Genomic DNA, 26237 nt, shown 5'->3' with positions numbered 1-26237 from the left:
AGCCTTAGGAAGCATCACTATGAACAAAACTAGAGGAAGTGATAAAATTCCAGTTGAGCTATTTCAAATCCAGAAGATGATGCTGTGAAAGTGCTGCATTCAACATGCCAGCAAATTTGGAAAACTCAGCAGTGGCCACAGGACTGGAAAAGGTCAGTTTGCATTCCAATCCCAAAGAGAGGCATTGCCAAAGAATGCTCACACTACCGCACAATTGCACTCATCTCAAACACTAGCAAAGTAATCCTCAAAATTCTCCAAGTCAGGCTTCAACAGTACGTGAACCGTGAACTTCCAGTAGTTCAAGCTGGATTTAGAAAAGGCAGAGGAACTAGAGATCAAATTGCTAGCATCCGTTGGATCATCAAAAAAGCAAGAGAGTTCCAGAAAAACATCTACCTCTGCTTTATTGACTATGCCAAAGCCTTTGACTTGTGGATCACCACAAACTGTGGAAAATTCTGAAAGAGATGGGAATACCAGACCACCTGACCTGCCTCTTGAGAAATCTGTATGCAGGTCAGGAAGCAACAGTTAGAACTGGACATGGAACAACAGACTGGTTCCAAATTAGGGAAGGGAGTACGTCAAGGCTGTATATTGTCTTCCTGCTTATTTAACTTATATGCAGAGTACATCATGAGAAATGCTAGGCTGGATGAAGCATAAGGTGGAATCAAGACTGCTGGCAGAAATATAAATAACCTCAGATATGCAGATGACACCACCCTTATGGCACAAAGCAAAGAGGAACTAAAGAGCCTCTAGATGAAGGTGAAAGAGGAGAGTGAAAAAGCTGGCTTAAAACTCAGCATTCAGAAAACTAATAAGATCATGGCATCCAGTCCCATCATTTCATGGCAAATAGATGAGGAAACAGTGGAAACAGTGTCAGACTTTATTTCTTTGAGCTCCAAAATCACTGCAGATGGTGACTGCAGCCATGAAATTAAAAGACGCTTGCTCCTTGGAAAAAAAAGTTATGACCAACATAGACAGCATATTAAAAAGCAGAGACATTACTTTGCCAACAAAGGTCCATCTAGTCAAGGCTATGGTTTTTCCAGTGGTCATGTGTGGATGTGAGAGTTGGACTATAAAGAAAGCTAAGCACTGAAGAATTGATGCTTTTGAACTGTGGTGTTGGAGAAGACTCTGGAGAGTCCCTTGGACTGCAAGGAGATCCAACCAGTCCATCCTAAAGGAAATCAGTCCTGAATATTCATTGGAAGGACTGATGGTGAAGCTGATATTCCAATACTTCGGCCACCTGATGTGAAGAACTGACTCACTGGAAAAGACTGATGCTGGGAAAGACTGAAGGCAGGAGAAGGGGATGACAGAGGATGAGATGGTTGGATGGCATCACCAACTCGATGGACATGAGTCTGAGAAAGCTCCGGGAGTTGGTGATGGACAGGGAAGCCTGGCGTTCTGCAGTCCATAGGGTCGTAAAGAGCTGGACATGACCGAGTGACTGAACTGAACAAACTTTTTGGCCAGCCCAATATTTCTATTTAATAGTGATGCTCTAGACCCTCTTTCCTCTATGATAACCACTCTGTCTTTACTTATTTTGCAAAATTTCTATTTATAAAGTTCAACTTGAAATAATGGATACATCCTCTAGTTAAAAAATAAAGACTGTATAACATGAATGCTAAAAGGGCTAATAAGGTGATAATTTTAATGGGTGAAAAACAACTATCCTTTGGAAGGATTATCAAATTCTATGACTTTCTTTAGCACTGTGCACACCTTAGGTAAAATTAAATAGCTCTATGTTTAAGGCTCATCTTTAAAAAAAAAACCTTTTCACGTTTAAATTAGGTTGAAAATTATCAATTAGTTTATTTCCTCCATTTTCCAGTGAGGAAACTGAGGCACAGAACTAATAGATATTCTTTTTCAAATTAACTTAAATCAGTCTTAAAATCAAATCTATTCCTCTCATCAAGTCCCCTACTTCAGACAGTCAAGAACTGACCATATTTTAATTGCGTGCAAGCGCTCCACTTCAAGATATTTTTCCAGAAAAGAAAGCCATGTTTAACACACAGGAAACAAGCACTTGATTATCAATGACCACATGGTTTTCAAATTACATAACTCAACTGAACTGTTCAAACAGTTTTGTAGTATAAAAGTCAGGCTGATCTGAAACTGTTACTATTTGTTGCTTTAATTCCTATTTAACTTTTACTTTGAACTCATTATACTGCAACATTATTGGTACTCTTTTAAGCCCCAAACTGCTGATATTTTAAAAAATGAGTGACGGAATGGGGAAAGCGGGCTCTGAAGATAAAGACAGGATTCTGAAACTGATTATGGGACTGAGTAAATTCAAATTCTCTGAACCTCTGATGTGCACAATTTGAGTACAGACACTATGTTATCTGACTACTACCAGGATTAGGAGACAATGTCACGCTAATAACCTAGCAAATGCATAACACTGAGGTCTGCCAGATAGTCGGTAAATGCCTATTATAGTGATCACTACCACTGTTATCTTTACAGGCTATTCTGAAGTGCAGGATAAGAAGACAAAGATTAAATTGTTCATTACAGGCATAACTATCAGGTCTACAAAACTGATAGCTGTTTCACTAAGACGTCTTTAGCCTTCGTTTTCCAATCTTTTATTTTTTATTTTTTTTTCCAATCTTTTAAAACACTATCATTTTAAATTATTTTACCTCTTTTAGAACTAAAACAGTTCTAGGTTCCAACTATTACTCCTTCCATTTTTTTCTGTGTATATAGGTATTAAACACAATGCATACTGTGTCTAAAATACAAACAATGTCTTTTTCTTATTGACTTTTTTCCCCAAACCGCTTCCTTTCACAGAAATATGTGCAAGTACTCATCTTCCTTACATTCTTGCTAAAACCAGACCTGGTGGGTCTGCTTTGGCCAATGCTGAGTGCGAGCCCATTTTTTCTCTTGAACAACTGTACGCCATTTACTTACATTCAACGTTTATCCTATTACATTAAACCACTGTCGCTACCCTCCACCACTGCTGGCACTTTATGCAAACTGATGAACCAAAAACTGAGGCTCTGAAAGAAGTAATACAGCATGAATGCTACTGTTTCATTTCTATAAAAATATCAAGTCTATATTCTTTTCAAATACATTCACAACCTGTCAAATATACGTACATGGGGTTATTTTTAAAAAGAACAAGTACAAATAAAGGGAAGCTGCTGCTGGGCACCCACCTGCTTCAGCCTGTCATAGTCCAGTCCCTCCGTCTGGACTCCGTTGGCACTGGGCTGTGACGAAGGCGCAGATTTTGGTCTGGACAAATGAAATTTTCAGGACAGGTAAGTAACACTTAGCATATTTAATGAGTTCATTAGTAATTACAAACTTACCAACCCAACACCAGATTACAGTACAATTCTTAAAACGTGTTAAAAAGTTAATTATCTTAATAGTTGCAGAATTAGGATGTACAAAAATATTTTTCACTTTTACAGCATTATCAGTATAAAAAAATTAGAAAAGGTTGATAACATGACAAAACTCTTCCAATAAAGAGTAGAAGACAATGCTCTTTGGGCACGAGGAGGGTGGCAGGGTACCAGGTGGCATCATGACCAGGACAGACGGGAGGCCAGCTGCAGCGACCCAGCCCAAGTAACACCATCTTGTTCTTTCCTTTTGAAACTGTACGCTATCTACTAAATATCTGGCAAACCAACCAAACTGTTTCATTCTGTATAAATCAATTTTCAAATTCTATGCCTTGGTTTCCAGTGGCAGGGGAAGGAATTGCTTAATGAGTATGATTTCTTTGTATGTGTTCCATTCCATATCAAGCATCAAAATAAATAAGCATCTTGGAAATATGATTAAGTTAAAAATAAGTTATTAAGTTTTAAAAAGTATGTTCGTATCCAATTGGCTTTATGGCTATTTCCCAATGAAGTTTTTATAAAGATGGTATCTGAATGGTCATCTAACTACTTCCACAAACTTACTTTGTTTAAAAAACAGGGGGAGGGTAAGGAGACAGAAGCAGACTGTCAGTTACTATTACATTTTCAAAAGTTGAGCTTCTGTTAAAAAATTTTACATGAAGAAATAAGTCTTAAGAATTAGCCATATTTTAAGCAAAAAGTTTCAAAATCAAGTCAGTCAGTCATGACTCCCTCTCCAATTCTGGCAATAAGAGAAAATACTAAGTGGAAAAATTTAGAATTTTAACTGAACGATACTTCATTTTCAGCTTTTAGTACATATTAAGTGGCCACTTTTTAAGGGTCACAAATCAACGCAAATGAAAACTATTAGGCCATATATTTCCAACTTTGCAGAATACCAATGTGAGAAATCTGAACCAAGACTTAACAGGCATAACTTTTTCAAACTTACAATTCTTATAAGGCATATTATACTCCAAACCCATAGGCACTGTGTGTGAAGATGAAATCTTGAGTCATTGAGGTTTATATCAAACATATGACAGCTTAAAAGACTGATGTGAAGCAACTCAACCAATTTTACTACATATATGCTGCTATGTTTATATTAACAAGAAAAATAATAACTCATAAAATTTCATTCAAGAGGCACTGAATGAATAAGGCCCTGTGCTGGATAAGATTTATATGACATACTTCCTCTTGAGACAATATGCCTTTTCACCTTGTTGAGGAGGTGACTTAATTCCACAGTCATTTAAGACGCACTGAGATCCACAGTATGCAAATCACACTGCACTGCAGAATCCAATCTATACAGTAGGTATCATAAACGTCGACTTTTATGCATTTCCTTTACCCATACTGCCTGTTCCTGCTCTCCAGAAGTAAATTATTATTTATTCTGCTTTTCTTTTACATTTCACATTTAATTGGTACAAACACTGTTTTGGTTTCTTTTATTAAACTTACATAATGAATATCCTTGAAAATCATGTGAATAACAATAGTCTGTTACTTAACTGGGGAGTATGTTATAAATATATCCATATTTACTAAACAATCCAGAAAATTATTGTTATATAATTTTAAGAAATCGTGGAAACATGCAATTTGTAAAAAATTTAATTCATGCTAACATGCAATCCACCACCGCCGCCGCCACCACCACCACCATCACCATGATAATTAACTAAAGGGGGGAACTTTTCATACTTAAGGAAAGATGTAATCACCACTTTTTAAAAAAGGTTTATCAACAACATTATCTCAGGGGGATACGATGTATGAAAGCAGCAAACTGGAAAGATTTACAACAGAAAATCTCATTGTTAAATGCTATTTTTCTATGTGTTAGCAAATTTTCTAAATAAGTCTTTGGTCAAAACAATTAAACCACCTCAAAAAAAACAGGAAAAACTATTTCACTACTGTATTATAAATACTTTATGCAAATTTAACTGGCTAACAAAAACGAACTTGCCAAATATTTTAATCATCAATGGCATGAAAATAACTGTAGCTAATAACAATGTGGTCGAATAGAGTCTGATTACAGAACTCCTTACTCACTACCAAAGACAACCTCCCGTATACTATTTATGCTCCCAGTAGACTTGATGTGTACTTTAAAAAACAGATGCATACAGTAACATGAGTATAATATCTCAGTTATTTCTATCATTAAGGTTTTCGCCATAATTGGTAACAAAAAAGGGGGATTTTTATTACTTTGTAACGAGAGTGCTGCCTCTAGATACTGCCTATAAAATAACTATACTGCAACTACTTAAGTCCCTGTTTTGCAAAATTAATTCTAAATATAGCTTAAGCACTTGAGGATCTTAAGAAATTGTCAATTTTTTTTAATTAAGAAAGAAATACATGGTTCATATCCTAAGTTTTCTTAATTAAAAAATGGTATAACAGGACTCATCCTAGAAAACAAATAATCTGCTCAAGGATATTAGATGTTAGGTTGTTAAAGATACTCAATTTACTGCAAAGTACGTAGGAAACAAGAGATTTTCCTCAAATAATAAATTATTCACAATGGCTATTCACTGTGGCTGTAATACTGTCCTGTCTTCCAGTGACAGAGGACAGGATTTTCTGTTCAACTTTTTAAAGCCTTGTCTTCTAAAAGGAATGGCTTTTAAAATAAAATGCAAAAGCTAGACACTCTCGATACATGTGGACTTTGATTCTCATTCTCGTATTTCAGGTATGTTGACCATTAATGTTTATCATGATAAACTGATGGCAGGGAAATGAATACTATTAATTTTTCTCACTAAAATCACTCCGAATTTTTTCTAAAAGGGTGTTTTAGATACAGCTAAATATGAAAGATTTACGTTATTGCCATTTCGCCTTTGTGGTGATTACCAATCCATGTAGAAAAAGCTCAGCCCTATCCTGAAAATGTTATTTAAAAGTCTCAAATCACAAAGTCACATCAGGATGATACCTGTGTAATGAATCATAGGACCTGTTGTCAAAAACAATCTGATTTTTCCTTGGAGAATCCCGTCTATGAAGGGGAAAAACCATTTAAAGGGATACACAATAGAACTCTTAAAAATAATTCTCATTTTGTTACTGTTTTACAGGTTTTTAGTTATAGCAAACAGAAGAACTAAAGGAGTCCATTAACTTTAAAATAATTATATATAAAAAAAAGATTATTTGGAGACTAAGTCTAGTTATGTGAGGACACTATTTACTTGATAATTACAGAGAATTCTTTTAAAAAATCATTACGTAATGGCTGCTTTTACATACTGTAAAACTTACATAAAAATTCAACAAGTATCAAAACACAGGACATTTCTATTAGAGTGAATATAAATAAAACTACAGACTCAAATAAAAAGCACAGTAAGAATCACTGTAGCTTGAAGTATACAAAATTAGCTCTTCTAAGGAGGCATGTAAAGAACTTTTTTCCATCTTGAATACAAGATCTGTAAGCTCCCAATAAATGCCATGGGAAGGATTCATAAATTTTCCAACGTTACATTCCAGTCATGATTTAGAGCTTTTTTTTCTAATTTATTTTTTATATTGAAGGATAATTGTTTTATAGAATTTTGTTGTTTTCTGTCAAACCTCACATTAATCAGCCATAGGTCAACATTCTTGCTTTTATTCCACTGTCGGACATCTTCACTTAATACAGAATATATATTACAGGATATTAATCCATCTTATCACTAACATAATTTTGACACTGCATATTTATACTTTCAGTACTGTGCAAGGATAAAGTGTTATCCTTGCGCAGTAAAGGATAAAGTGTTTTTTTGCTTAAAGAAAGGCAAAAAAAAAAAAAAAAAAGGCTAATATACTTGTTTTCAGAAGGAATAAGGGGAGTAATTTAGGAAGAAAAGCAATACAGTTCTTTAATTGGGCATTTTAGAATGTTCACTCTAGGAAAAGAGAGGAAAATCATCTACCAGAGTTAGAACATGATTACAATACACTACTGGATAATAAGAACCCATATTTGATTAATCTATACAAAATATTTTTAAAATAGTAATGCTTAAAACATTTATCAAACTTTCTTTAGAAGTCTGAAAACTCTCTGAAAGAATATTCTGTCCTTTATTAAATGAACCCAACCAGAACAAGGAACACATACATTCCACCTGGAGAAGTTTTTCCATGTCCCGTCTATGATAGAACTTTTGCCATGAACTGAAGTTTAGCTTTAGGCAAGCTCACTATGGAATCCCTATCAATGAGGCAGGGATGAAAGTAGTGACAAAGAGAAGGCATTCCTCCCCGTTACAATTTGCAACTTCAAAGGACACGGCACATCACAGGTCTGTTCTGAAAGGCACAGTGCTTGATAAACTGGGTGTTGAACAGTGCTCCTGAAGAAAATCTGTAACTACTACTAGAGATACATCAGAAGGCCACATCAATTAGGTATCTGGGAACACAAATGCAGTTTTTCCACTGTTGAAGAAACATGTTCACCAAAAGCAATTCCAGTCAAATATATTCATCTTTCAGTGACAGAGAAACTGAAAGCTTTTATATATTCAAAAAGGCCAAGTTTCTTTGTGAAATTTAATTAACTATGTCATCACCCCAAATTTTTCTCACCAACAGAAAGAACCACACAAAAAACCAAGCCAAATTTAGACTGAAGCTCATGTACAACAGACCTGTGACAATATAAGGTCTATTCTTGTATTTTTTTAAATTAGGCTTCTATAATTAGATGTTAAGTCTGCTTTTTTATGAGGCAAAAATAAGGCGAATAGCTCAGAAACAAAAGGTAAAAAAAAAATTTTCAGTCTCAAGACACATACTTTTTTCTAGGAAAATTATGAGTCCTTTAAACTGTCTCATAAACCAAGAAAATGTTTCATCTATGTTTAAGACCTACAATATAAAGTTAGTTATGACAGTAAAGTATACCTGACTAAGGCATACTGAATTTGCTTGACTATGCAACACATAGCCACTTGTAGAAACATGAATTAACTAGTGTTGTTCCTGGGCATTATCTGTCTTAACTCGACTATAATTAGAAGTTTCAACTGAAAAATAAATCTTTCTACTTTATAAATTCAAAATTTTAGGTTTTATTCTGTTCTCTCTTAAACACTATAGCCTTTTCTCTCCAGCTGCTTTTCAGTTTAAAGCATTATGTTTCTTTCAAAAGTTCAATGTTATTTATTGACAGTAATAATGATATTGAGGTTATACAAGAGAATATCCTGTTTCTTAAGACAAATGCTCAAGTATTAGGGCTGAAGCAGCATATATTTGCAAACTGCCTTCCAAGTATTCAGAGAGAAAAAAGTGTGCATGTGTAGACAAGAGTTCAAGCCAATGTTGGCAAAATGTTAATAACTGGTGAATCTAGGTGATGGATACATGGATGTTTGCTATATTCAATTTTTCCGTAGTTGTTTTGAATTTTTTCAAAATGTAAGTACTGGGAGGAATAAAAGCTATCTAGAAATTTCAGACAACCTGGGTGATAATAATAAGCATATGGTAGAATTCAGATCGATAAAAATGCAGATGTTAATTTCTTAGATACAACTGTAATATAAAACTTAGAAAAAAAATTGATTACCTGGAAATAACAGGTGACTTGCTGCCATTCATTGTATTTGTTCTTTCCCAAGGTTTTCTTATCGGTTCTTTAAAAATTAAAGAACTTAAGTTAGATATCCTATATGCTCCCAGAGTTAAGATTCTAATTTGTATAATTGCAGATCCCAAAATGAAAAGAAATTACTAAGCAACTAAGTGTGACAACTTTCTCTACGAAGAACTTAGATTGTTAAATTTACAATACTGTAATTCTATACACCAGATGGTAAAAAGTTTCTCTAATAAAGATAGGATAATAAGAATAAGGGTAGGATAATTTTGATTAATTACAATGAAATCGTAGGGATTATTTTAAATTAATAAGGATAGCTTAAATTAGAATAGGAGAGTACGGACTATACACTCTTTTAAACTATTTTTGGTGCCAATGGTAAAACAAATAAAAAGAATCTTTAATGTGTTCATGTACTTCAACATTTAATCTAAATTCAAACAGCCCTCTTGGCAAAAAATTCAAGCAACTCAAAATGTATTTCAGGATTATCTCATTCTACTGTACTTCCTTGATTTTCAAACAACCAATTGTTAGGACTTAGCAGACAATTCCAGTTAAATAAAATTAGATTTCTCTGAACTTTCAGTTGATTGTGTTTTGAAAAACGAAGTTCTAAACTGTTTTTGCTAACCGGGGCTGCCTCGCTGATGCTGTCACTGGCCTCACTAGATGACTAGGTGAAATCCGGAGTGGAAGCCTCTCATGGAAGAACAAATTTGAGCCATGGGAGAATCAAGTCTAAGTTGTGCAGAATTTTAGCTTGAAAAACTGCTGAGTTCTGCTGTGGCCCCTCCACTGGCCTATGGGCATGCACGTATGCAAAACTCCACTCTCAACTCAAGCCTGAAGCACTGCTTATTTTCCAGATTTCTGCTGTCTTCAGTCATCTAGTGAAACAAAGTCATCATTCATCTTGCTTTACTCCTTGTCCATCAACCAGTCAATCATTGCTCCTTCTGTATTCTCACAGCTAACACACTCTCACTGACCACCACAGACTGAGCCAGTGGACGTCAGATAATCAGATGAGGATGTCCATGACAGAGAGAATCAGAAACACATCCAAGAGATACCTCCAGAGTAAGGGAAAAGAGGGGAATCCTGAAGGACAACTGGACAGGCAGTGGATGGTCATAAGAACACTGTCACTAAAGAAGAGACAGGCGAAGTAATGTCTCCTAGTCTCTTCCAGCTCCAACTCCCCATCTCTGCCCATGCCATACCCACTTCCTCTACTTCCAGCTAAGTGAAATACTCTTCAAGGCAAGGCAAAATGTCATTTTCTCCTACAAAGATGATCAGGTGACTCCAAACTATACAATCTCCTTCTCCGTGATACATTTTTTAATATTCAACATGTGGTTATGAAACATTAACTTTTCACTTGTGTGTGTGTCTCAGCATCCAAGCTGAGTCATGAATTTCTTGTGCTTAGGCTGACTTCATCTTTTGCTTCTTTTTGGCCTGGCAGGTGTCTGACATGTGGCAATTAGAGGAAAAAAACTGACTGCAACAAGCGAAGTAAAAAAGCCTCTAGACCTTTTGAATGAATCCTTAATTTTATAAAAATGGTACACATGTGCAAAGACACACAAAAAAACACATGCAAAATCCATGCTTCAGTTTTCCATGTTTTAAATAAGGGGATATACATTAGATAAGGAGTCTGTACATAACCTTCAGGGAATTAGTGAATATTTCAAAATGATGATCAGTTTTGTATAAAAATATGATTTTTTCTTCCCTGGGAGAGGGCTCATAGCTCTTTTCAAATTCCAAAAAGTTCTCTGACTCTAAATTATAGCTGAGTCCTAAAATATCATTGGTTTAGTAATAGCATGTATACTGATTTTGGGAAGACAAAGGTAAAAATAAGTAAATCACAAACAAGAGAATTTTTAATGAAGGTAACATAAACTGATTTGAGTCCTATTCAGAGGAAAAATTATTCACATTTACAATATTAATTATAATACAGCAATCAGGCCACTGCAGATCACTATTCAGTGAGAATGAGTGGTTGTTATAGATATTTCTCTATAGTCAATTCCTATGGCTAACTCTAAATATTAATTCATCAAAATTATCAAACTTCATTCCAAATTAGGTAGGGAGAGAAACAGGCAGTTCAGTGTTTAGTCATTTAGTCAAATATGAAGAAATGACATGCAAAATCCTCGCCTTTAAGAATCAATTATTAAAAGTATTTCTTTCATCTAGATAACATATTTTTCCTTGTTTAAATGAGTAACTTCAAGTGATTAACAATAATATACATAGAATGTGTAAAAATTATGATTTTCAGAGAAAGTCACAGAAAAAACACTTTGGATTTTAATATTATCTCCCAAGGTCATCAAGAAATGAACAGCTGCTTCAGGGTTACAAAAGGTAAAGGAGAAAGTCAGTGCTTTCAAGTGTGAACCAAGAATTTTAACGTTTTAGTAGCTAAGCAGTCACTTGATCTAAACATGGGGAAAGGGAGAGTTTTTTTAATTGAGAAGTACTAATATTTAGATAAAGTTCATAAAGATGAAAATGTATCCCCTGAACTTACCAGGTGTAGTTGTTGAAGAGGCCTTAGAAGTTACAGGCTCTGAGTCTTCCTAAACATACAGAAATATATATTAATAACATCATATCTTCTAGAAATCTGCTGCATATATTTGGTGCTTTGTACCTTCGGCCATTTCCCACTTTTGCCTTCATCAGTCTCTTCTCTCTTCTACACTAAGTTTAGGCTTTTTTTCCTTTCCTACCAGCCCCACCTCCAAACTCCTCCCTCCCCTACTGCAGTTCCTCGGGGCTCCCTTCCTCGTGTGTTCTCACTGAGAACTGCACACTCAATGAGAACCACACCTGTCAATGTGCTGCTGAATGGAAGAGAGGGCACAGCTAATAACCACCAGTATCTGGTCAAATTCCTTCATTTTTAAATGCAAGGAAACTGAAACTCTCAGATATTTTAAAAACCTAGGAAAAAGTCCTTCACTCCTTTAATGGCAGGCTTAGGTACACAATTAAATATAAGTAAGAATTCCAGTACTTTTCCCCTAACTACACACATTCAACCCATTTTACTAAGAATGTCATTTAAAATATATAAAAAGTGATGCCATTTTTAATATCTGAAGAGTTAAAAACAAATATTGTTAGTTGAAATTAATTAAATTCAAACTAATCTTTGACATGAGCTATACTTGAATCTCACATTTTCAGGTGCAGCAGACTATTTTGATTTTTATTTATTTTTTGCTCACACCACTCAGCATGTGGGATCTTTGTTCTCAGACCAGGGATCAACTTGTATCCCCTGCAGTGGAAGCATGGCGTCTTAGCCACTGGACTGCCAGGGAAGTCCTCGTGAACTAGACTCTTTTTTATTAACTTACATTTTTGTCCTCTTTTTGTTCTGTTTCTATCGTTGATCCCTTTTCAGCAATTCTTCTCCTAGGAAAAAGGTACGTCAGGTAAAAAATTAAAACAAATTATGTAACAGTTAAAAACTATACCAAAAAGGAAGGCCTGCATCTAGTTAAATTATACTTAGAATAAAAATAACACAATTCTTTCAATCCTGGACACACCCACGTAATTTCTCACTCACCTCCTGGCCAGCAGGGCACTCATTTCTTCCATTAAACCACTACCCCCTAAAGGAAGGGGTCCATTTCCACGACCTGTATCTGTTTTAGATGAGGCCGAATTCACACCAGTGGTGTTCCCTCCGCTTGGGAAAGAGGCATCTTCCATCTTAATGAGAATATAAACACATAATGAGAATATAAACACATATGTGGGGCAATCCTAATATATCAATCTTTTATTAATATATTACATTCAAAACAGAAGGATATATCCTTTTTTTATTGACATTAATAAAAACATCTAGGTATTATTTTTAAAACAATAAAAATATTGTCAATAAAAACATCTAGGTATTATTTTTAAACCTTAAGAACCAATGGAGTAATTTTATGTATCAGGGAAGCTTTATCAAAGCTAACATCACCAATAATGGCATAACATGCTATCACATGTCTCCTTGTATAAGGCATTGAAAAGGATGTATTATGTTGGTGGAAAAAATTGCAAAACCTGTCCCCCAAAATGCATAACCTCCATCAAATCTTAGGGAAATACCAGATCTACAAAATACTTATATTATTGTCTTCAAAAATGTCAGTATCATGAAAGAGGAAAATGAGGAATTATTACATTTTAAAGTAAATTAAAGAGATATCACAACAAAATGTAACAGGAGTGACCCTGAAACAGAAAAAAATTGCCATAAAAGACATCATTGGACAACAGGTGAAATTTTAAGAGGTTTGTAGATTATGTAGTATTGTATCAATTAAATTTCCTGATTTTGATAATTGTATTGTGGTCATGTGGGTCAATGTTCTTCTTACAAAATACACACTTCAGTATTTAGGGAAATAGGAGCATGGTGTCTCTGATTTATCCTCAATTCAGACAGAGTGTGTGAGTTTATGCAGAAGAAAACATATACAAAGAATAAATATGGTAAAACGCTTAGTGGCCAATCCAAGTTAACGAATTTACAGAAATTCTACACTATTCTTGCAACTTTTCTTAAGTTATTTCAAATTTTTTTAGTCAATGAAGTTAATAACACAGGGTTCATACAATGAGAATACAATAAATTCAATTTTTAGATGCTGAGACAGAATGAGACACACATAAGAAATACAATGAATTAGGAAATCCATTTACCCGTGACACTTTCCTAAGTTTTGCTCCAGCAATTGCAGCTGCAAGTCCAGTTAAAGGGCGATTGTCTTCAGACATGGATCCCGAAAAAAATCCAGACGCAGGGAGGGGAGGAGCAGGAGGTGGAGGAGGAGGAGGGGGTACTTGATTGGGAAGAGGTGGTGGAGGAGGCGGGGGCGGAGGCCCTGAGGATGGGAGTGGAGGAGGTGGAGGGGGTCCTGGTGGGGGAGGGAGTATGGCTGGTGCCTGGGCAGGACCTGGCGGGAGTGGAGGAGGGGGTGGAGGTGCAGGTGGTCCCAAGACAATGCCTGAGAGGAAGAAATGTTAAGACCGTCAATGATAGAGCCATGTTACACTATCTTAGGAGGAAAGGCATGTAGAGTGACATGCTAAATTAAACATTTATCACAAATTTATGAGCTCAATTTACATAACAGTTAAAATCCAAGTCAGTATTAAAAAGATACTACAAAAAAAATTTCTTAAAAAATGCTAAAATTTAAAGCCAAATCTTAAGCTAACTAATTAAACGTAGAGTTTAAGTAACAGAACTTCTAAACAGATCGTCTAATTAGGTTTTTTTTGGTTCATGGGGATTTGGTAAATAAAATAAATGCTTATAAAGGTCGGGATGGAGGTAGCATCACTGGAAACAGAAATACACGTATAGGTCGGCTGTTAGTGTTATTTGAAATAATAGACCCAAAATAATCTGGATAAACCTTCGGAGTTGAGATAATAAATCCTACACTAATGAAACATGTAGTTTACTTGCTTTCCAAAATGGCTGAATTGAGACCATGAAAGAAGGGCAGGTCCCACGCTCCAGCATCTCAAAAATACTCCATACTTAAATACAGTGTATCAAGAGAGTTGAGAATAACCGAAGTAAAGGAATCTTTACTTTATTAAAATAACCAGGAGACACAGAACTTGTACAGAGTTTTAGCCTAGAAGACAGGGGTGGGAGAATGTCCAGGTCTTGTAAAATCACAAAGCAGTGGACAAGAACAAAATCAGGAGACTGACCCTGTAGGTCCTTCCCCTTCCTTGAAGGCTTAAAGGGCTGTTTTAGGACAAATAAAATGCTATTTGCGTATTGAGTGGTTGAGTTTTTCAAAAGTGCTAACTTTGAACAGTGACACAAGCTGAAACGACAAACTCCTGGCAGAAAAACAGTGATGGGCTGTCAATCTTCCAACAGAACTCTGAGGATACAGGAGGTGGGCTGTCTGACCTTGTCAAACTCTGCCTCTTCTGTCCAGCACTACTTTCACAGTGATACTGAACTGCATCTACTAGAATTGTGATGCAATGTTTAAGCAAAATTCACCAAGTCAACATGAAAAATATATATACGGAGATAACAAGACCCCTAGAACAAAGATCTTTTTTTAAGATGTGCTTAAATCCAGACTACAAAACTGCTTCTTTGTAAGTACAAATTTGTCATATTCCTTCCTGAATTTCTCACTAAATCCTATTTTAAAAAGGGAGTGGTTGCTAGGAATCTTTTTATTTACTTACAGAACCAGGTCCTTCTCTACTTAGGAATAATCCACACCTAGAAGATCATAACCCCCTTCCCTGTCACCGAGACAGCAAAGTTCGAGCATGGGGAATAGGGGGATGACTGCAGAGGATGCTACCATCTCCCAGCTATCCCTATAGGCTGCTACGTCTTACAATCTGGACCATGGAATCCTTTGGGGCATACATCACGACTGCCCTCTCCCCACTCTGTGCAAAGTTGGGATGCTCCCCATGGTTTAGGGTGGCAGCCACCCCTGGAAGTTTGATACGAGAAGCCCAATGCATACAGGAGGGGCCAAAAAGAAACAGGGTCCAAGACAAGAACTGTCCCAGAGGAGACTCCTGGATGACATACATCTAATGACTACAGTTGGGCACTAAACATAATTTCTCTATTTCCCAGAAATTAAAGGAAGACACGTTTGATTATATATTTATTGTGTGGATTAATATGTCTAGTAATGTTTTCCCAGTGATTATTCAGAGAAATGTACAGAGACCCTGAAACACGGAAAAACACCTCCAACACTGCAGAAGAACCCAAATCTAGCTCAATAGGGAAATTCCTCCTACTGATCCTCCAAATGCAATCAATCCAACAGAAAGAAACCCACCTTCAACTTTTTCAAAACCATCCTCCCCATTCTTCTAGGGAAGTGAAGCTGTCTGGGGTGGAACATTTTCAAGGGCTTAGCGGTTAGTCGCGATAAGGGAAGCCTTACCCTGCTGGGCTGGAGTCTCGGCCGGCTGAGAGGCTGCCTGCAAGCCTGGCTCAGGAGCAGAGGAGTCTCCCAGCACAGAGTTTAGAGGAGTCTCCACAGAGGCAGGGGCAGCTGCAGAGGGAGAAGGGAGAACACTAGGCTTGGATGAGGGAGTTGAGGCAAGAGGGGTGCTCGGAGGTGGAGGAGGAGAAGCTTGCGATCCACAGTGTGAGAGTGGTGCGAGGGAAGGCAGTGGCGGCGGCGGCGGCGGTGCTGCTGGCCCTGAGGTAGGCGGCGGAGACACGGGGTGCGGGACAGAGTCAAGCAGCCCGCTGGGCGCTGTTGGTGAGGGGGGCATCGGGGGCACAGGAGAAGAAACACAGACGGGGAGGACAGGCCTTGGACCCGTGGCTTTGCCTGGGGGGCTGCTAATCATTACTGGGGGAGACGGAGGGAGGGGTGAAAAATTGGGAGTAGGCCAGGCACAGGGCTTCGTAGCTGGAGGCTGAGGAGAGGGTGTGTTCACAGGAGAAGAAGGTCGAGAGTTTTTGTTCAGAGGACGAGGAACTGTAGCATAGTGGGGAAGAACAGGGTGGAAGGCAGAACCTAGAGATGTCGCAAAACGTGTCGCGGGGTGTCGAAGTGGTGGTGTAGGGGGTGTGGAAGTAGGTGGCAAAGCGGTCACTACAGCGTATTCAGGAGTGGCCTCTGACACTGGAGCTGAGATGACTTTAGCGTATGATGGAGGAGGTGCTGAAGGAGGCTGGCAACTGGCATACTCAGGAAGTGGAGCACTATACAGGGAGCTGTCGGAGGATGGAGCTGGACAGAGGTAGAAAGCAGCAGCGAAAGACAGGATAAAAAAGGAGAGAGAAAAAGGGAGCTAGTAAAGCCACAAAACCAGCATTCAGACAAAATGTACAAATGTAGACTACAGTTAGTTCCAGAGAATTAAAGCACATGTGCAAATACCTGACTTCACTCAAGAACGTTTTAACTTATAAATAAATTTTGAGATCCAAAAGACGGTATGTTTTCTTTAAATCAAGTAACAGATCAGTAAATTAAACTGATTAGCTTATTCTTGCAGCAAAAAAATACAGTCGTCTTAACCTTCATTATTTTATCCACTAAAAGGACATTAACATTACATGAATAAGATCACAAAGAAGAATAAGTTGCTTTTTAAAAATAATAGAGAAACTAGCAAAAAAGTTCATCATTAAGGGCTAGAAGCCCCCAAATTCAATGATCATTTGTGGAAAAGTTATGTTGACTATAATCCCAGAAAATAACTAGGCAATCAAAACAAATGAATTAACTCAACAAACCAATCAATATTTAATCAACCCACATTGAGACTTTAGATATAGATCATATGGAATAGAAAAATTGTTAAATCCTATAATAAATGTTAATTTTAATGAATGTCAAAATACCTCAAATTTTTAGTCATATCTTTACCCTTATGTCCTTCAATAAAATTCCATATTTAGTAATTTTCACTAATTTTTCACAATATTAAAATACGTTTACATTACTAGTCAGCTTTAGAGATGGTATTTTTTAACTTGCTGTTTTTAATTCCTCCTTCAAAAACTTGAGAACACAATCCAGCAAATTTCTGGAAAGCTACAGTACTCAAGAAAATTGAACCAACCTCAAAAGGGAAATATATTCCAAATTCATCTAACACAAAAAATTTCCCATGAAAATAATTTACACTTTATAGCCAATTTATAGGCAGTTAGAAGAATTAGAATGCCAGGATAAAATTTTCCAAGAGCTTTAAGTCTCCAAGCAATAAAAGCAACACAGAAAGAAATTAAAAAAAAAAGATAAAGTAGCAATCACCACATATTTTTTCTAATTTCAAATCGTACTGCTTAATCCCAAGAATCTCAAATGCTAAATATTCTTCCTAATTTATTATGACTCCACCAAACACCACCAAGCTCAGACATCAGGAACACAGAACAGTCTGTAAACTTCTTACCGGCATTTGATATTCTCCGCTCTCGCTCCCACTCCAGCTGCTCCCTCTCTAGTTGCTCCTGCCGCTCTCGTTCCTGCCTTTCCCGGTCCAGTCTCTCCAGCCTCTCCCGCTCTTGTCTCTCCCGCTCCAGGCGATCCTGACGTTCCCGTTCTTGTCTCTCTCTCTCCAGCTGCTCCTGTTCCAGCCGCTCCCTCTCCAGCCTTTCCCTTTCTAACCTCTCCCTCTCCATTCTCTCCCTTTCCATTCTTTCTCTCTCCAGCCTTTCCCGCTCCAGCTCCTTTTGTCGTTGCTGCTCTTGCAGTTGCCTGAAATTAAGCAAGTAAACAGTAGGCAATTATGGCTACTCACAATGAAAAACCCATTCTTTTCACAATGAACCTACAAGAACCTTATTTCTGATTTAAATACAAAGCAGTGTAGACCATGCAATCAACATCTCTCTTTCCACGTGAAGAAGGACTATGTTCAGTAGAGACAGCTTATGTTACATACAAATGAAAAAAATTTCTCTTATTAGGATCATTTTCGCTGCTTCAGCACATTAAACTAATATCACATTTTATCTTGCACTTTTCCTGAATAAAGTGGTCCAAAGAAACAAATAACTGAACATACCACTTTAATGACCAAGACATCCAGAGGTCAGTATAATTAACATTTTGACATTCACGCTCCCAGACTTTTCCTCATGTAAAAATACATAAGGAATATGAGGAATATAAACCAAAAACCAAATGAAACAGAGTATTTCTCTACCACTCTGAAATCTGTTTTCCTCTCTCCCACTTGATATATTGTAAAAGGTATTTGACGCACTAAGTAAAGTTTTGCACCTTATACTTTTCATGCCTGTGTAGTGTTCCACTGTTCAGTTGTTCAGTTTGAGCAGTCTCCTATGGTACAATATGTTAGCCTAATACTATTACTAATATGGCAATAAACATTTATCCTCACGTATCTTTGAACTGTTTTCTAACTGCTTCTTAAGCATCACCATCCACACAGATTTGCTAGATGAAAATATATAAATATCGAGAATTTTGATATACAGCTCCAAACTGTCTTCAGCAATAGCGGTGCCAATTAACACTCGCCAGCAGTCCAACAGTATATGAGAATATCCACTTTTCTTTCCTTTCACTATCATTGTTTTTAATCTCTGCTAATCATGTAACAATTTTCACTTAATTACTTCTGATGTTAAATATTTTACAATTTGTTTACTGATTTTTATATTAGTATTGACTGCATATGTTCTTTGATCAGCTTTCTCTTGGGAGAGTTAATACTCCATATTTCTCTGAAAGATTCTTTTCTATATTAAAGGTCACAATGCTTTGTCACACATTGGTCATAGGTATTAACTTTTATTATGGCTTTATGTCTTTGATTTTAAAAGTGTTATTTTGTAATATGGCTTTTAATTTTATATAGAAAATCGAGTAATATTATTCCTTTATGTAACCTGCTTTCGATACCCTTCTGAGGCAGCCTCATCCCACAAAAAGATTATATAGTTGCTAACACTTTCTTTTCATACTTTTATTTTTTTACAATAAAAGCCTTTAGTTCATATGAAATTCGTCTTGGGCTTAACATGTGAAGAAGTGACCTATATCACAGCACCTATTATTGGATAGTTTACAGCCCTGATTTAAGATGTCACCTTTACATGTGCTGACTATTACTGAACTTCCAGAATGTTCTGGAGCATGGATCTGCTTGTCTGGCAAGGCACGAATATCTTGATGCTTTGATACCCAAAGTATACTTTAGTATTTACTAGGATGCAGCCATTCTTATTACTCTTCTTTTTGAGTTTTTCTAGATGATTCTCAGATATTTAACTCTTTCTAGGTAAATTTTAGAATCACTTTGTTTAATTTACCCTTTCTGCCAACGCCTATGCTTTCAATCCTATCAATGTTTCATTAAATTAGAAAAAGTCATATTTTTATCTCCTTATCTAAGGAAGTATAGACTGTCTCAGTATTTGTATTCAATTCGACCAAAAATCTCAACTCTAGGACCTCAAATGATGACTATAAAAATATCTGCAATTATACTAAAACCTGCAGAAGCCTCCTGCGTGTGGCTCTAAAATACTTTGCTTTTTACCTTCCATACATAATATAACAGAGCAAGAAGATGTCTCCAAGTATCCAGCTCAACTTAAACAATTAAACTGTTATAAAAATTAACGTGCCCTAAGATTTAAAATAAAAGGTTATATTCATCTTACACATAAAATATTTTAAAACACTGGCAGGATGATGAAATGAGATAGTATCGTGAAAGCTCTTTAATAAGTACCTGGAGCATAAGAACACTCAGTAAATGTGAGCTATAGTAATAATTATTTGGAAATTTCAAATTGAGACTTTCCCTGGACTGACTGATAAGCTGACTGGGTTCTGACTAGAGGGAGTGCTACATGACAGAAATGTGTATGCTGTCTTTTGTTCCTCCCAGTAGTATCAATAAACCAACAAAATCTTTCCATAAATCTCTTTCATGCTTCTTTAATTGATTATTAAACAAAAAGAAAAGTCCAAGCCCTCTCCTATTAGCACAAAAACACAGAGCTTCTTTCTGGACAGATCATCATACTCAGTAAATGCAAGAGAAAAACCGAAGACATCTATGGTAGTCCTGCTTGTGAGAAATAGCTGCTTAAAAATACTGACAATAAAATCTGATTTTTAGGGTACATTACTGACTTCATTATACTATTTGATAAAATACTAGCTGCCAAAGTTTCTGAGGGATAATGATATCACTGTAGGGATGAGGGCAAGAAATAAGGTGTATTCAGAAGAATGTTTTTAATAATAAGACAAAATTATTATTTTTGAATAACCGGCATCTAACGAATAAACACAGGTAGGGCTTATATTGCATTTGAAATTCATAACACTCATCAAAAAATAAGAGCATATTAAATACAATACTCTAAACAACCTACTGGGTCGAGAAGACAAAAGATATACCCATATTATTCTAATTAGAATATATTTGAAAACAGAAGCTAGGGGAAAGTATTTAACTTTTAATGTAGCTGTACTAAGATCTATGATTAAAATATTCAATTTATTAGGCTCTGTTACGATCCTGTGCTACCTCTTACATTTTATTCTATCAAAATAATACAAGCACGTAGTTTTTAAAGTCTGTAAGAAAAAAACAGCAGTTCACTGCTCCAACCCTCCCATCTCAGTTTCCAACATATCAGAGATAATTACTGTCAACTCTTTTGGCTGTTTCTTTAGATATGTCAGTTCTTTTCATCATTTTAATTTTATAAAATATGTCAACTGACATAAGATATCTCTTAACTTCCTCACCACACACAGGCTTTTCTCAATATAGTCATGGGAAAATACTGATTTTTGGTTATATCAATATTCATTCAGAGTTTACATTATTAATATGATAATGTAAACGCTGTTAACAGCTTAACCACATAGTACTCTAAGACTACATTTCATTTCTCATCCAAGTTCTTGGTTTTTTTTTAACCCCCCAGTTAATGGCTGCTTCTCTAGACCACTTTTAACACAAAAAAGAAGCTTAAAGCACAGGCAGAAGGCCAGGTATGACTAAAGTGAATCTGAAAGAATTATTAAATAATGGCATTACCAACCAATGTATCCTGACTTAAAATAACAGTTGCACATGTCATAATACCTGGGTTTTCAGGCTATGAAAGAAAAGGAATATACTGATGTAAGAAAAGAGCACAAGGCCAGAAAGATCATCCAAGTTCACTGACAGAAGACTAAGTAGGCGGTTCCTACAGCAGCAGGAGATTCTGTTATTTATATTTTTGATTTGAAAGGAAGAAAGATGCAAGAAAGAAAAAGTGTTTGAAGTCTCTAATTTTTAGCCCGCTCACTGAAAGGAAACACATCTAAACATATTTTCCCAAGTTGTGTGTCAAAATCTCAGGCTTACAAATCCATAGTGGAATGAATAATTCCCACCTAAATTGGATGGTATAAATAAATCTACTGACTTTCATGTTTTGACTTCTAAAGCAAGACATTTGTATATCTTTTTAGGGGGACAGTTTCCAAATTTATAAACTCCGCTTTTCTTAGAAATATCACTGCCAACTCACACACTGGAAATGCACATGATTCTTCCCAGAGCTCTGACTACAAATGACTGTTTCCAACTGAAAATTTTTTCAAAGTACACAGGCCCTAATTCTGAACGATGGAAACATTCTGGAGACTAATTTTTCTTTTGGATATGCATTTTACAGCAATTTAAAAGTTTCTGAGAAAATATATTTTTTCATAAAAAAACAAAACAAACAAACAAAAAAAAACAGTGCAAATGACTAACAGTATAGTCATAAAGAGCATTTAAAAATATCGGGAAAAATTCTTCCCACCACCAAAATATCTATTTCTTCCCGAGAAGAGTTACCCCCAAATGTAAAGAGAATTGTTGCCTGTAAAGCACCAGGCAACAATAAGATCAATAGCTTTTTTATATACTTGAATACATATTTAGTTTATGTTAACTCAAAGATTTAATTTTCTTATAGCAAGCACAATCTATATAAAAATTTGAAAATACATTTCATTCAGCCTTATGTATAACAAAAAAATAGCACTAGGTAAATGAAAAGTAATTTAAATTTCAACATAATAAAGGAGGAGAGTGGATCAGGAAAAATGCTCCAGGTTGCTAACATTCAGTAACACTAATGCTACCAACATTTGACAGAAAATAAAACCACATAAATAAAATGTGGGCATTTCAAATCTCTATTAGTAAACAAACAAACAATGGATAAAACTAAACAAGATAATAAAGTTTTTAAAATTACAAAACTCCTGAGACAGGAGACAATACTCACAAGAGAAGGCGGTCAACTCTTGGTCCATCCTGCCTCTGAAGGCTAACCTGAGGACAGTACACTCTCATGGCTGCAACTCCTACTTCTGTGCGGGGGTTGTTACTCCCCTCTTATAACTTTCAGGTAGTAGTGGTGATTTGCAAACTATTTATAGATACTAACTAAATTAAGTTCTATGCTGAGACTGACACAGGACTGACTCATGTTTCTTAGAATATATTTTTTCATCAGTCAACCAAGGAAGCCAAATTAATAGTATGAGTAGGAATCAGAAATTGGTATTAACAAATGACACACAACATATGAATAGAAAACTATACTATCATCATCTCACTACAGCAAAAGTATTGGACTGATAAGATTTAACATCTAAGGTAATTATTGATTTTATCAACTCAATTTTACCCTCATGAAAAATTTTAAAATTACTTGTAAAATAGTTTAAAAGGTCAAAGTGTTACAAAGTTTATAATAAAACACTAATCCAACACTCATGGAAAACTAACCAAATTGATGACATGGATCACAGCCTTGTCTAACTCAATGAAACTATGAGCCATGCTCCTTAGGGCCACCTAAGACAGACAGATCATGGTGGAGAGTTCTGACAAAACGTGGTCCACTGGAGAAGGGAATGGCAAACCACTTCAGTATTCCTGCCTTGAGAACTGCATGAACAGGATGAAAAGGCAAAAAGATAGGACACTGAAAGATGAACTCCTCAGGGTAGTAGATGTCCAATATGCTACTAGAGAAGAGTGGAGAAATAACTCCAGAAAGAATGAAGAGATGGAGCCAAAGCGAAAACAACTCCTGGTTGTGGATGTGACTGGTGATGGAAGTAAAGTCTGACACTGTAAAGAACAATACTGTGTATCAGAGTAATCCAAGTCTATGCCCCAACCACTGATGCCAAATGAATGGTTCTATGATGACCTACAAGACCTTCTAGAACTAACACCCCAAAACAGATGTCCTTTTCATCATAATCGACTAGAATACAAAAGTAGGAAGTCATGAGATACCTGGAGTAACAGGCAAGTTCGGCCTTGGAGTACAAAATGAAACATGGCAAAGGCTGACAGCATTTTGCCAAGAGAATGCACTGGTCATAGCAAACACCTTCTTCCAACAACACAAGAGAAGACTCTACACATGGACATCACCACATGGTCAATACTGAAACCAGAAGCTGACTGTGGCTCAGATAATAAGCTCTTTATTGCCAAAATCAGATTTAAATTGAAGAAAGTAGGGAAAACCACTAGACCATTCAGGTATGGTCTAAATCAAATCCCTTATGATTATACAGTGGAAGAGACACATATTCAACGGACTAGATTTAACAGAGTGCCTGAAGAACTAAGGACAGAGGTATAAGACACTGTATAGAAGGCAGGGATCAAGACCATCCCCAACATCCCCAAGAAAAAGAAATGCAAAAAAGGCAATATGGGTGTCTGAGGCGGCCTTACAAATGGCTGGGAAAAGAGAAGCAAAAAGCAAAGGAGAAAAGGAAAGATATAAGCATCTGACTGCAGAGTTCCAAAGAATAGCGAGGAGAAATAAGAAAGCCTTCCTCAGTGATCAATGCAAAGAAATAGAAGAAAACAAGAGAATGGGAAAAACTAGAGATCTCTTCGAGAAAATTAGAGATACCAAGGGAACATTTCATGCAAAGATGGTCACAATAAAGGACAGAAATGGTATGGACCTAACAGAAGCAGAAGATAAGAAGAGGTGGCAAGAATACACAGAAGAACTATACAAAAAATATCTTCATGATCCAGATAACCATGATGGTATGATCACTCACCTAGAGCTAGACATCCTGGAATGAGAAGTCAAGTGAGCCTTAGGAAGCATCACTACAAACAAAGCTAGCGGAAGTGATGGAATTCCTGTTGAGCTATTTCAAATCCTAAAAGATGATGCTGTGAAAGTGCTGCACTCAATATGCCAGTAAATCTGGAAAACTCAGCAGTGGACACAGGACTGGAAAAGGTCAGTTTTCATTCCAATCCCAAAGAGAGGCAATGCCAAAGAATGCTCAAACTACTGCACAACTGCACTCATCTCACACACTAGCAAAGTAATGCTCAAAATTCTCCAAGCCAGGCTTCAACAGTACGTGAAAATGAACTTCCAGATGTTCAAGATGGATTTAGAAAAGGCAGAGGAACCAGGAATCAAATTGCCAACATCCGTTGGATCATAGAAAAAGGAAGCAAGTTCTAGAAAAACATCTACTTCTGCTTTCTTGACTACGCCAAACCCTTTGACTGTAAGGATCACAACCAACTGTGGAAAATTCTTTAAGAGATGGGAATACCAGACCATCTGACCTGCCTCCTGAGAAATCTGTATGCAGGTCAAGAAGCAATGGTTAGAACCAGACATGGAACAACGGACTGGTTCCAAATTGGGAAAGGAGTACGTTAAGGCTGTATTTTGTCACCCTGCTTATTCAACTTCTATGCAGACTACATCATGCAAAATGTCAGACTGGATGAAGCACAAGCTGGAATCAAGATTCTCAAGAGAAATATCAATAAACTCAGATATGCAGATGACACCACCCTATGGCAGAAAGCAAAGAGGAATTAAAGAACTTCTTGATGAAAGTGAAAGAGGAGAGTGAAAAAGCTGCCTTAAAGCTCAACATTCAAAAAAGGAAGATAGTGGCATCCAGTCCCATCACTTCATGGCAAATAGATGGGGAAACAGTGGAAATATGACACTTTATTTTTTGGGGCTCCAAAAGCACTGCAGATGGTGACTGCAGCCATGGAATTAAAAGATGCTTGCTCCTTGGAAGAAAAGCTATGGCCAAACTAGACAGCATATTAAAAAGGAGAAACATTACTTTGTCAACAAAGGTCCATCTACTCAAAGCTATAGTTTTTCCAGTAGTCATGTATGGATGTGAGAGTTGGACCATAAAGAAATCTGAGCACCAAAGAATTGATGCTTTTGAACTGTGGTGTTGGAGAAGACTCTTGACAGTCCCTTGGATAGCAGAGATCCAACCAGTCCATCCTAAAGGAAATCAGTCCTGAATATTCACTGGAAAGACTGATGCTGAAGCTGACGCTCTAATACTTTGGCCACCTGATGCAAAGAGCTGATTCACTGGATAAGACCCTGATGCTGGGAAATACTGAAGGCAAGAGGAGAAGGGGATGACAGAGGATGAGATGGTTGGATGGCATCACTGACTTGATAGACCCAAGTCTGAGCAAGCTCTGGGAGTTGGTGATGGACAGGGAAGCCTGGCGTGCTGCAGTCCATGGGGTTGCAAAGAGTCAGACACGACTGAGTG

General features: G+C 36.6%; 1 protein-coding gene across 7 annotated transcripts in view; it reads right to left on the bottom strand.

Moving 5' to 3' along the window:
* Positions 1-26237, bottom strand: part of ENAH (ENAH actin regulator) — a 157638-nt gene that overhangs the window by 6084 nt on the left and 125317 nt on the right. For 2 of the 7 annotated variants that reach the window (XM_070385419.1, XM_070385413.1), the window contains 9 exons: positions 18046-18350; positions 16071-16871; positions 13819-14123; positions 12686-12831; positions 12471-12528; positions 11636-11684; positions 9043-9109; positions 6412-6474; positions 3234-3312 (listed from right to left, as the gene is read on the bottom strand). In XM_070385419.1, coding sequence (XP_070241520.1) covers positions 3234-3312; positions 6412-6474; positions 9043-9109; positions 11636-11684; positions 12471-12528; positions 12686-12831; positions 13819-14123; positions 16071-16871; positions 18046-18350 — 1873 coding nt within the window. The remainder of the gene's footprint in view (positions 1-3233; positions 3313-6411; positions 6475-9042; positions 9110-11635; positions 11685-12470; positions 12529-12685; positions 12832-13818; positions 14124-16070; positions 16872-18045; positions 18351-26237) is intronic. The other 5 variants (XM_070385415.1, XM_070385414.1, XM_070385417.1 and 2 more) reach the window with 5 other exon arrangements.

The sequence above is a fragment of the Bos mutus genome, chromosome 16 (genome assembly GCF_027580195.1).
Source record: "Bos mutus isolate GX-2022 chromosome 16, NWIPB_WYAK_1.1, whole genome shotgun sequence".
NCBI classification, from domain to species: domain Eukaryota; kingdom Metazoa; phylum Chordata; class Mammalia; order Artiodactyla; family Bovidae; genus Bos; species Bos mutus.
Note: the sequence above shows the minus strand (reverse complement) of the source record. Positions and strands in the feature narration are given on the sequence as shown.